At 37.3% G+C, this 12828-nt stretch overlaps 3 protein-coding genes across 4 annotated transcripts in view; 1 reads left to right on the top strand and 2 right to left on the bottom strand.

The window, feature by feature from the left end:
• Positions 1–12828, bottom strand: part of LOC134670655 (uncharacterized) — a 237298-nt gene that overhangs the window by 184117 nt on the left and 40353 nt on the right. The gene's annotated exons all lie outside the window — the stretch shown is intronic.
• LOC134670654 (histone-lysine N-methyltransferase SETMAR-like) overlaps positions 1–12828 on the top strand; it is a 311101-nt gene that overhangs the window by 289989 nt on the left and 8284 nt on the right. The gene's annotated exons all lie outside the window — the stretch shown is intronic.
• Positions 3655–7469, bottom strand: LOC134670621 (uncharacterized). Of its 2 annotated transcripts, XM_063528422.1 has the most exons (3): positions 6582–7469; positions 5504–5686; positions 4224–4754 (listed from the first exon to the last, which is right to left on the bottom strand). In XM_063528422.1, exons 1-3 carry the CDS (start codon positions 6771–6773, stop codon positions 4497–4499), a joined length of 633 nt encoding a protein of 210 aa, XP_063384492.1. In that variant the 5' UTR covers positions 6774–7469; the 3' UTR covers positions 4224–4496. The 2 variants fall into 2 exon arrangements, with proteins under 2 accessions (XP_063384491.1, XP_063384492.1); XM_063528421.1 differs by having other exon boundaries at positions 3655–4754; positions 5504–7469.

Here is a 12828-nt window from a genome sequence, read left to right as displayed (position 1 = left end):
TTTTAATCCCGGAATATTATTTAGAATATAAAATCATGATTACATTTATTTGATTAAGAATAAGATTATTCTTATTAAATTTTTTCACATACGAATTATTCCCGACCAAAGTTATTTGAATAATTTTGACGGGAATAAAATCAACATGATTTTATTCTTAGAAATTCTTATTCAAATAATGATTTTATTCTTGAATGCCCAACACTGCACGCCAGGCACGAAAACCAGCTCTGTTCGCGCGTCGTAGGAAACGTCGTCCCAGAACATCACGGATCCACCGCCATAGGCGACCCTTTCGGAGTAGCAACATTGGGCGAACCGTTCTTCTGGCCTTCTGTAGACTCTTCCTCTTCGGTCACATCCATTCAAGCATATTCTGCACACGTCCGAGAAGAGAACTGCGGTCCATTGCTCAATGGTCCAGTTCATATGATTTTCTGCAAACTCTCTTCGGGCTGTACGGTGTCGCGCCAGCAATCTGGGCCCCGTTGCAGGCCTCCTGGATGTCAAGTTCGCTTTGTTAAGTCTTCTTCTTATTGTCCACTCACTGGCAGCCACTCCTCGTATCTCACGCAGACGCTGCTGGATGGCAACGCTTGTCAGGTGTCGATCTCGGAGAGATGTTGTGACAATGAAGCGGTCGTCCCTCTCTGATGTACACTTTTTGCGGCCGCTTCTTGGTCTTGAAGTAAAGGATCCAGTCCGTTGGAACCTCTGGTAAACTCTGCAAACTGTAGATTGACTTAAATTTAGCGTGGCAGCTACTGAACGTTGGCTACGCCCCTCTTGCAGGAGCTGAGCTGGACGACTTGGCGGACTTCAGCTTCAGTGGTTTCCATTTTTCACAGGTCTTCTTTACGGGAAAATATGCGGATATGTGTACCGGTCAACTTCTGATAAGTGACTGATAACAACCCCTCCCCTACCCCCCGTTTTATAGGGGTCAAGGGCAACTCGTGCGCGTGATAACACGAAACCACTCACAAATCGGCAAAATGCCGATAATTTGAAAAATACTGGGCCGTTTTCCATGTTTTTTAACTTTTCGTAAAGCTAAAACTTCAAGGGACATGATCTCATTAAAATAATTGATCAAAATTAATCGGTTTACAAAATTATTGGGTGCAGTTGAAAAAAAATTGTATTTCTGTGTTTACCTGTGACTTCGTAACGCCGAAACGGATGAACCGATTTTGATGTAGTTTCTTTTGTTTAATAGCTGGCTTCACTGCGGTGATTTTTTAGGTATATTTTATTAAAATCGGTCTAGCCGTTTTGAAGATATTCTGCATTTCGTCATACTAGTATGGTTATTTTGTTATTTTAAGGTTATACAAGTACTTATAGCTTGAATACCGTCCAACTTATAATAAAACACATAAGACCATTTTTGTTCTAAATTTAATGAGGATTAATTCTGTCCTTGAAACTTTTTTGATATCTATTATAGTTTTCGTGAGAATGCCAAAAAACTACCAACGGGGACACATTTCAAGGTGGGGGGGGGTCGAGCGTCAGGTGGAGGGGGGGGGAGAGTGGTGCATTTTAAACAGTACACCTAGACGTATCACGTCACACAGGTTTGAAAACTATATTAATTTGTTTGTCTCAAAACATATAATGACTGTATTAGTAAGAGGTTGTATAACAAAAGTAGCTGCTTTGCCCATAATATAAATAATAAAATGCTCTCACTATTCAATAAAAATATGTATGAAGATGGAGATGGTCAGCACGAGGAAGACATAAATTAATTTTTAATAACTCTACTAACTACCAACTGATTTCATTTAAAACACAACTAACAATCTTAAGATGGTGACAGTGACAGACTTAGATTTACATTACAACACAAGGCATGTCTTAATGCGTTTTAATGTTCCGCTTTACTAATATACTAAACCTACATTTAAAAAAACAAAATAAGGTACCCAATTTTTTCTTATGATTATTTTGGTGGGTCTATTTTTATATTTTATTTTTTCTATATTATTCCTTTTCTTTTCAGAAGTTTACCAACCATTATAACAAATTACAAATTTATGATGTCATGAGTCATTCAGTTCAGTAATACCCTGTCAAATTTGAAATGCTAAAGAAATAAGTGTTGTTAGCAAGAAAAAACGCAACAAAACCATTATTTACTAATCAATTGCACGTAAGTTTAACTTTTAATGCCTAAAAAGGTATATTTTTTAATCTACTGATTTTTTTTGTAGTCTCCTGATTTTTTTCACTATGGTCTCCTGTTTTCTTGCAGGTTGTAGTTTGCAGCACTGTTCATGGGTCAGGTGCAGCTGGAAATGCTTGCAGCGGGAAAAAATAAGTGTTTGTTCTGTGTCGCAGACCCAAAATTTGAAACTAACGGAAGGATAGAGACAATCATCATCGACTTTGATTTAACATACATTAAAAATTTGATGAAGAAAGCTGAGGAGTTCTGGAAAATAAATGTGTTTCCCATTATCTTGAAAAGTGCCTCTTCTTGAATGTGTTAAATAGGAAAATTAGATATTCTAAGGTGAACCCGTCATATGGCTGGAACAAAAAACAATAAACTTGACCTTAGCAAGTTTTGGTTTTGTGTGTAATAAGCTAATAAATGTACATTAAACAAGACTATAAGTTTAATAAGTACTAGTAATTAGACTATAAGTTTAGTTTTGTATTAAGCGTGACATGTTTCGTTTGTATGAACCCTCCTGTCAATTTACTCCACGGAATTATGGTTTTATCGTTAGATATATGTAGAATCAATATGGATGAATATAGATATTGACCTTTTCCATGCCAAGGACGTATATATCGGCAGCGCAGGTTTAACGCCAAAAAGACGTATACCCGACCACAAAGTAAATTAGACTTACATGCACAATAGATTAAGCTCCGGTTGAGTGAAACCTTACCTCATAAGGTGGCAAAGCAGACTTATGCTGCAGGTGTAGAGCAAGTTTAGGAGTACCAGCTGGGGTGGCAGCTTGAAAAGTCAGGCAAACGAAAAAGCTTCCTTTGTAAATGTAATCCCGCACTGGTTGCCTGTCCTCAGTCTAGCAGGTTTCGAGATCAGCCAGGTTTTATGAGCCTACAATGACCCCGTTTTTGGCCTCATAAAACCTGGCTGATCTCGAAACCTACTAGACTGAGGACAGGCAACCAGTGCGGGATTACATCTACAAAGGAAGCTTTTGCGGTTGCGTAACGGTTTAAGCTGCTACCTCATACAAAAAACTGAAACTACCCTAAAAAAATAATGTTCTTCCAGATTATGGGATGGCAGACTACTATATTCTGGTACTCCTAAACTTGCTCTACACTTGCAGCATAAGTCTGCTTTGCCACCTTATGAGGTAAGGTTTCACTCAACCGGAGCTTAATCTAAAGTTAATCTTAATCTAACAAGCATAAAGTTCAATTTCAGTTTTGACATTTCCATGATGTGGCGTGTGAAAGGTTGCTTTTGCATCGGATATGGCGTCGAAAAGGTTAATTCTTTTGTTTTTTTTTATTTGGTTTATTATGAAACAAACCACAAACAAACGGTCATACAAAAGTTCTTAACATAGTTTCTTCACTTAATTTAAGTTAAGACCTAGAGTTTCCAATATTGTTAATATTACTTATACTTATCATGATGTGAAATAAAACGCCATAATGTAATCAGCAGTCTTTTATTATTGGGTTCTGCAGATTTATTAATCCACAAGCTATTATCACCAGGTCGTCCAAATACTTAATGTGTTTGCTATTTACAACAGCATGAGGTTTTAACATATGAAATTCTCTTACTCGTCTTATAACTCTTTCTACATGCACCCGCAGACTAGCTATTACCTTGGTTTCTAAAACTTCTTGTTTTGTCATCTTTTTATTTGCATACACACTTGGGGGTCTTAACAGTTTTGCATTTTTGACGCTTAACAATGATTCAATCTCCTTAAACCCTCGATCAGCCATAACTACTGCGTTAAGAGGAATAACATCAATAAAATTACTTTTCTCTGTGATCGCTTTGTCAGATGTTCTTCCCCCATAACCCTTTGAAAGAAATGCTATGTATCCAGCTGGTGTACATCCAATTAAATATTTCATTGTGTTACATGACTTGTATTGGGACCATGTCCCCGCTTGTTTATCTGGATCCCGTGCTTTTTCAATTTGAATTTCAAAACAGTCAATAATACACTGGACATTGAAGTATCTGATTTTGAATGCCAAAGGCAAATTTTTCTTAATATGTGCAAGCGGTGGCAAATATATACAATTTTGAAAGTAAGTTGACAAAGTAGCTACATTTTTTTCAAATGCCAGTCGGATAGTCGATCTGGCCATTTCAAATTGTTCACTCATTCTGGCAAACGAGTCATTGTTTTTTAATTTGAATAATGTTATAATTACATGAAGTGCCACACAACGACAGTCTTGAGCTAAGAAGTTGATGATCCACCAAAAACTTTTAGGCAATCCTAAAAACAGTTTTGGCTTTTTTCTTATAATTTTCAGCATATGCTCCCTGACGCTTTTCTCAGTATCTTGTTGTGCACTGGAAGATGAGTCGAAGTTAGAGGTTCCAAATAGCGATGGTGATTGATTGGGACTGTCCTCACTGCTAGATATATACATCTTACTTGATGGCAACACTTTTTTTTTACTATTCGTCCACGAATTTGTGTATCCCTGTCTTGAGTCTGAGGCTGGGCCATGATGGACTTATTTGAAACACCCATTTTTTTTTCACACTGGACAGCTACATCAATCTGAAACAAAATGTTAGAAATAAATAAAACAGTTTTCCTTCTTGTTTGTTTAGTATTCTTGAAGGTCAGGACCAGATAATCATCATTATTTTTTAACACAAGCTTTTAGAGTAATAATGCTAGTTTAAATCAAACCATACAAACAATGTCATTAGGTGTCATATATATGGTTTGACACTTCATGGGGTAGTTAGTTTTGTTTGATTGACTCTAACGTGTCTAACAGCAACTTTAAATTCGTAAAAGTCATCTTCTACTTAACAAGTTAATGCTAGCAAAACAGAATTTGATTCCATTATTCCATTAATGACCACGTTTTGGTCTATCATCATCAGGCAACTTGATCTTGAAAATTTAATTTTTATACAAGTTTTTATTCACGGCAACTGTATTTTTACATGAATAATGCATCGTCATCCAAACTAATCGCGTACGCACAATTAGAGCTCGATTAGTTAAGGATAACTATTTTCAAGTGACCTGCAAGATTACACCCAAACAAACAGTAACATACAAAAATTGCAAGTTAAATAAAAGCTTGTAAAATAACATTTCTGAGCCTAGCATGAAAGCTTAAAAAAATAATTATATGTGTTTTATTGAAAGAACTTTAAAACATTAATGTACAGTCGACTACAAAGAGATGTATCCACTTTTCATCTTATTTCCTCGTAATAAGGTCCAAAAGTGGATACATTTCTTTGTAGTTGACTGTACAATTGTACACGAATATCAAAACGATTTCTTACATTGTGAGGGATTCGTATCCCATCACCACTTGAAGTTGATGGCCGACTGATATCTTCAGTATTCATTATATTGACATTTGCCGTCAATGGATTTTTTGAAAAATTCTTGAGTGTGGCACTCATCTTTAATCTTGGCTTTGCACCAGATGTCCATTGTTCATAATTTTCCAAATCTTCTTCAACCTGTAAGTATGAAAAAGGTTGGTAGTTTTATATCATTCATTTAAGGAGATTTCAAAAAGGCTAGTCGACTCCACAGGTGACCGAGCAGCTGGCAGCTTCCTTGCGCAACATATTTTAATTTTTTATAAGATTTTAAAGAACAGTGTTGTAAAAGTAGGAGGATAATATTCATATATACTACCACATATATATATACTACCATATAATTAAAACAAATTGACTGTTTAAGTTTAAATGTGACTGTCCAAAATTGTTTTCTATAAATAATTTTTGAGACAAGCTTTTATACCGATACCGACTGTACTTATCTTTGTACAGTCGAGGTCATAAATATGTTTACACTTTTTTACCTACTCGAATGCGGTCGCTAACAATTAGTATGCAAACGCATTCGACTAGGTAAAAATGTGTAAACATATTTATGACCTCGACTGTATAGTTTCTAACTGCTTATCAGTACGAACTAAACAAGCCCAATCTTGATAGTGTCGAGTTATTTTTTTGGCCACCTTCCAACTCCAGCACAGATCAGTTCCATGTCATCATAATATTGCATTGTCAATCGATATTGTACATATGCAACTTCAAATCAGACAAATTTAACTTCCAAGATTTGATTAGACACCGGGACATGTGAACAAAATAAAAGGAAAAATAATAAACCTTCCAAACGAAAAACTAAACCTCCGACTAAAATGGGCGACTAGTCACTAGTCGCCCAGGCACATTCGGAAATTTAGTATTTCAGTAAGTACGTTTAGTTTTAGTAGGTTAGGTTAGGTTAGTTTTCTTTCGGAGGTTTTATTACTACCCAAATAAAAGCATGTAACTAGGTACGACAAAACAAACAAAAGACCACTCAATTTTTTTTTGTATGTTAGACAAAGTAACTTACGTTTAAGTGTTCTTCACAACAATACAGGTCTCGTTTCGGACAATTTCTTCCAACCAATTGACACCAACGTTCTTTCAGCTCTTTTCTAATAGCAAAGAACTTAAGGCCCGGGTTTTTTTTATCAGTCCTAGGGCATGTTGGTATAAAACACGGTTTAGGCTCCCTGTATCGCTGATATGTTTCTCTATTCATGGTGATGACCAAACAGGTCTAAAACAGCACAAATAGTTGAGCAGTGGTCGTCGTAGTAGGTATCGAGATCAGGTCCGGGGTACAAAAGCGAAGGTCGTCGTTGAGGCAGCCACAGTCAGAGGTCCGGGTCAAGAATACAGTCGTAAAATTCGCAGAAAAACAGAGGAAACGGTTAACCAGATGAAAGCACAAAAGGTTATGTGCCCCATGACAAGACAAATGTCACTGTCACTTGAACTGTCAACGTCAAATTCACGTGTTATTTTTTTAAGACAAAGGCAGGCACACAGAAATCTGATGTGGGGTGGACGCGAGGAAGTAAAAAATGTTTTTATTTTTATAAAAATAACTACGCTACTAAAAAATCTGATTTTTTTTTCTGTAATTGGGGATGGTTATTACTATCACCAGAAAAATTACCAAGCATTTTGAATAAAATCATCCATTGCGAATACAATGGGTGGCGTTGATCTTCAGGATCAAAAGTTATGTTAGTTAAGCTCAATGGAGCGGAAGAGGTGGAATGCAATTCATCGGCAATCAATTCGAGGGCTCGGCCCAAAATGTTGTTAAATAATTACCTATTACCTAAGCTTAAATTATTTATTTCATTCATAATGAGTTACCATCTCTATTATTATTATTATTTACAGATCGAGAATCTCATGGCTAGTCCTCAGCTCCCTTGCACCGAGTCTTCACCGAGACCCAGCGGTTCAGGGACCCAGACGCAGGCGGCCACCCAGGGCACCCCGCCGCGCGCGAAGCAACGGCGCCGGCCGGCCCGCGCGCTGGATGCTGCGACCAAGCCCACCTCGCAGTTTGTTGCCGGCCTAAAGCAGGAGACGCTACACCTGAAGGTAGGCTTTGTGCACCGGGTGCAATTTATTTAGTTATTATTGAGAAGAAGAACAAAGAAGAAATTAAATTTATTCAGGACGCTTACACTGTACAACACTTTTATTAGTGTAAAACATAAACGTCACTGAAAAGGTCTCCCCTCAGCTTGATGTCAAGTTATCTTTCACGTATCTTGACGCTGACGCTTTGAAACTTATTAAAATTAAAGTTAAAAGTCTTATTAAAATTAAAGTCTTATTAAAAGCAAAAATCCCAAGCCAGAATTGTAATAAAAACAGAATCCTTAAGAGTTTCATCACGTCTGTCTAATTGTCTATCTGTCAGTTGCTTAACAGTATAGGTATTGTTTTTAGAAATCTATTATATGAATATTTGGTTAATATAATGAAATTTGTTTCAGGAGATGGTCGCAGAACAAAAAATAAAAAATATTTTTATAAAAAAACAACTAAAAAGAAACAGGTGGACGCCTTTCGAAAATTTTAATTTTTAACGATGTTCTATTTTTCAATTCAATTAGTTTTCAATTATTAATTTAATTCGAATCCATATATAGATAACGGTGTATCATTTTTCCGAATTTTCGATTTTCATCTGAGTTTGCTCGAATTCTTGTCCTAACTGATAAAAAAATATTATACGTTAAACAAAATTAAAATCGGTCAACATTTAGAGGTTGCACAACATCAACAAAGATTTTTCAAATAACCAACGACTCTACATCGGAGGGTAGAAAATGGTTAAAGCGGCTACCATAAAAGCGGAGAGTAGTGTGATACTGAACCTTCTACATATAAATAAATTTTAAAATTAGTAGTAAACTTGGATGTTGGTTACTCGATAAATGTTCTAATTAAGATTTTTCAGTTTTTCCGCCTGTTTCCAAAGGAAAAGTGCTTTTATCGTGTTTTAGACGCAAAATTCAGTTTTTAGTATCAGCACAGAATAAATAATAGTACTAGGTACAGAAGACTCACTCTCTAACAAAACGTCTGTCACGATCAGGACAGATATGGCCGCTAGGTGGGGTGACTCCATTGTTGAGCAAAGTCAGGAAAAATATTACAACTTTTTTTTCTCCATACAAAAGTGAAGCACTCTAATATAGATCCATAATTGTTATTAGTTACAACAAATATTATTTATGTTATGTTATTGTGTTATGTTATTTTGTCTCTTTCTAACAAACACAAATGCCAAAATGAACGGCTGATTAGATGATAATACTATATATAAATACATTGTGAAGATTTTTTTTAAACCCCTTGATTTGAAGGTCTCCGATTCTTTCGATTTAGGGAGCATTCCATAAATTGTCTACCGAGCTTTGACGCGAGTTTGCCGGGCCCAGCTGGCCAGTGATTCCCTAGTAGGTACAATGCGAGCGTGTTTTCGTGTATGCGGCAATATTGTGAATTTGTGACTGTGTATACTGCGGACACTACTGTATCGTGCCACAGATAGTGACTCTATTAGTTAGGTGTTTAGTATAAGTGTTAATTTAAGCTTTTAAGTGTAAAGCGTGTAACAACAAAATTTGAATTCTTCATTTTTCCATATTAAACAGTTTGTGACCCATCTTCGTTTGATACCCTTATCGCCATCTAGTGAGCGCAGTCGTATTCACGCAGCGCCCTATCGAACTAAGCTTGGTCCGTGTTGCTATATTAAAAATAATTTAGGCTTCTTCCTACATTTTTGGTTTTTTTTTTAAATCGAAAGGGGTTTGTAAATTAAAATTGTCTTCAATTTTTTTTTTTATTCGCCGGCGCGTTCTATTCAATATTAGTCCAAGTAAATTAAAGAAGAAAGGTAATGTTTTTTTTTCAAAATCACCTAGGATCGCACGAACCCAGTTCGGACTGTGGCAACTCTGCCATTTGGTCTGTCATTATTCCTGTCGAAATGATGGACGAGCATTTTCGTTGGTGGTGTTCCTCAAACAAAAAGCCTTTTCAGGCGACTTTTAACCCCATTGGGAGACATCTCCCTTTTGACCCAGGCGAAATACTGGAGCACATGCCGCCCCAAATTTAGTGGCCTTTGAGGCCATGATTTACAGACCTCGCTTGTGTTGACATATGTTGCAAACACATATTTGCGGGCCATTTTTCCACAGCGAGTAAGTTATTATTTGTTTTTTTTTTAAGAGTTTAACCTTCCACTGCGCTGGTCAAACGTTAAACTTTGACCTGACGCGTTCCGTTCCAAATTCGAAATTATGTATGTCTGGACTCCATTTTGTTGCAAAGTTATTTAGGTTCCAGCGTTGCTAAAGCGTTGTGTACTCTTGTCTTACTATTCGAAAACTTTTCCAGGGTCTACATTTTACCTGTAAATCCGCCTGGCGCGGGTTTCTACCTCCTTGTGTGCCCGGTTGACAGCGTTGACTGGTGATCGGCGGGTGCTGCCTTGGCCTGTACCTGAGAGGTTGACGACGTGGCGAGGATGTTGGTACCCTAAACTCTACGGACAAGGTCAGCTCCTTCCAACCTTTAATTTTTACGGCGCCCAACATTATTCTAGTTCAATTGCAAATATTTGAGTAAAAGTGTTCAACCATAAGATTTTAGCCGCTAAACCCACATTCGCGTGTTCGTCCCTATTGGAGTCTCAACTTAAATAAAATTAAAAGCTAGATTAAGATAACTGCAGTGTACATGCAAGGCCCTTAAGGCCCGGGTAATAACTTTCCTTTGTTTTCTATAATAGAATAAACGTTGTAACTACATTGGTTGTATTTTCTTTTCTCTCCTTAAAATCTTTAGTATAGCCACCTTAAAATAATTTTTGTAACAAGCGTCATTAGAGTAATCACAATAATGAAGTTTGGTCTGTCTAATGAACAAGTTAGAGAAATTGAGAGCATTGCGCTCAGAAAAGCAATGAATTATTTTTTGTGGTAGGTTTTACTAGGTAGGTATTGTTACGTTTCAAACGTAGCTAAGGCAATTTCTTTTTTTTTAGTTCGATACTCACAACGACACCTAGCGGCATTGTAGTAAAACAGGTACAGGATTATTTCAGCGCCATCTATCCGCATAAAGAGGCACTTGATCACTTAGTCGCGAGCTGTCATTCTATGATACTTTATGGTTATTATTTAACATTAAATATTTTCTTTAATGGTTGAAATATTTAGGTTTAATTCTTTTAAAATATTAGTACTCAGTATCGTTAGTCTTTTAATATGATAATTTCCAAATATTGTTTGGGACATCGTTTGCAATGCCTGGCAAAATTCCTTGGCTCTGGAGCATGGGTCTAGGTTTAAAAAAGTAAGGAGCAGAGGAATTTAATTTGTGGAACATGACGAGTCACTTGGATTTCTACAGCGATGTGAGCGGGCTGTGCATCACATTTTCCAGGTCTCATCTGTCCTACGGGGACCACCCCTGATAATATGGAAACACTTCTACATTTCTAAAGGCAAGGTTTGTCGCAGTAAAAATGTTTAGTGTCAGGAGAAATATAGCCCGGTCTCTATGACGTTCGTCTATACTGATTTTTCATTTCTTTGTTACAGCATGCGAGACAATATGGCGTCCCATACTAAATCCCTGTAAGGGATACTTAAAAAAATTTTTTTATAAATGTCAGCAGTGTAGCACCAATCGCTTCACTTAATATCCGGGTAAGCAATTGTGATTTTACTGTAGAAAGTGTAATTTTCCTTTTCGTCTTTGTCCATGTGTGGCAAATGATCACGTGGCAATCTATTTGATTATTGTCTAGTTGGTTTCTGTGGAAAATAGGGCAGCAAATGCACTTGTAAAGACAAGTTCTGACATGTGCGTAACCTCAATCTTTTTTTTTGATATTTGGTTTCAATATGTGTTTTTTTCCTTTAGCTTTAATGCCGGTTTTTTTCTTCGGACACGTGTCGGCGCTGGGCGTTGCTGTGGACCTTGGGCTGGAGCTTCGTGCTCAGCGCGACGTTGGCGAAGCAGACAGGCAGCCACCTGGACACGTGGCTGACGGTATCACCGCGTGTCGCCGCGACTCTTGGCTGTTCCCCTGCGCGCCTCTGGAGCAGGACGTGGCCACGGCTTCACCGTCTTCTGCTACGGACACGTGACTCAGGTGTGGTCAGATCTAATTTGTTGTTGGCTCTTTCGAGCTCGTGATTCCTGTTGCGCATCGCGACGTTGGCGTGGTAGATCAGCAGCCACTTGGACACGTGGCTGACGGTTTCAGCACGTGTCACCGCGGCTTTTGGCTGCCATCTATGCGCCTCTGGCGTAACACGTGATCATAGCTCGTCTGCTTTTCACTATGGACACGTGATTAGGTGTGCTAGTATCTATAAAATTTAATTAACTTCACGCAATAGTGGCCTCTTAATAGACTTCAAGTACTCAGTGCATATCTAGCGTATAAATTTAACGAACTTTAACTAAGACTGCTTAACCAGTCCGTTAGCATAGTATTTTTAAGTGTACTTAGTGATAGTATAAGGTTATCTCCTACATTGCCTTACTGTACTACTGTTTTCTTTGTGTGAAGCATTGATATTATATTTAATTGTCTCGAGCTTAAACAATAGTTTTCTTTTTTTTTTCATCTTAGTTTTACCTTTCTGTACGCACTACAGGGTGCTGGCGCCCATTACTTCTCACTCTCTGTGTAAAATTAATTTAGTTATTAAATAGATTTTTAAGAATAACACAGACGTGTAGTGTGACAATAGAGGGTCAGACCCACGAACCCTGAGTACCACTGATAGTCCATAGCTCATGAAAACCGAAAACACCAATATATTCTGTTACAGTATTTAATATTTAAAATGTATTCTTGATGTAGTTAAATACGAAGGCACGTTTTTGAGCATTTCTTCTTCAACGTGCCATATCCTATTGAGCATTTGTCGATTTCAAAATATTTAATTTTTATCATGGGTCTGATTCGATTGATTCTAACTAGATTCATTAATTATGTTCAACATAAAAATATATCTTAGCAAACGTTGTGCTTTGTTGGCGAATAATTTTCATAATAATTGTGACTCAAAATGTTTGCATGTCATGCCGAATATTCGGGATTCGGCCGAGAGAGGTGCCGAATATTCGGTATTCGGCCAAATTCACTATTCGGGGCATCTCTAGTTGTTATATTATAACTTAGCGTCAAGCGCCGGTAATGGCAGCTCTAGGTATCTATTTCCTCTTCAATCTAAACAACTTGCAATCCATCT

The sequence above is a fragment of the Cydia fagiglandana genome, chromosome 14, assembly GCF_963556715.1.
Source record: "Cydia fagiglandana chromosome 14, ilCydFagi1.1, whole genome shotgun sequence".
In the NCBI taxonomy this organism is placed as follows: domain Eukaryota; kingdom Metazoa; phylum Arthropoda; class Insecta; order Lepidoptera; family Tortricidae; genus Cydia; species Cydia fagiglandana.
This window is presented reverse-complemented; position numbering and strand designations above follow the sequence as displayed.

Excerpts from the sequence above, each read along its gene's own strand:
- LOC134670621 (XM_063528421.1), bottom strand. The coding sequence starts at position 4,620 with ATGTATATATCTAGCAGTGAGGACAGTCCCAATCAATCACCATCGCTA.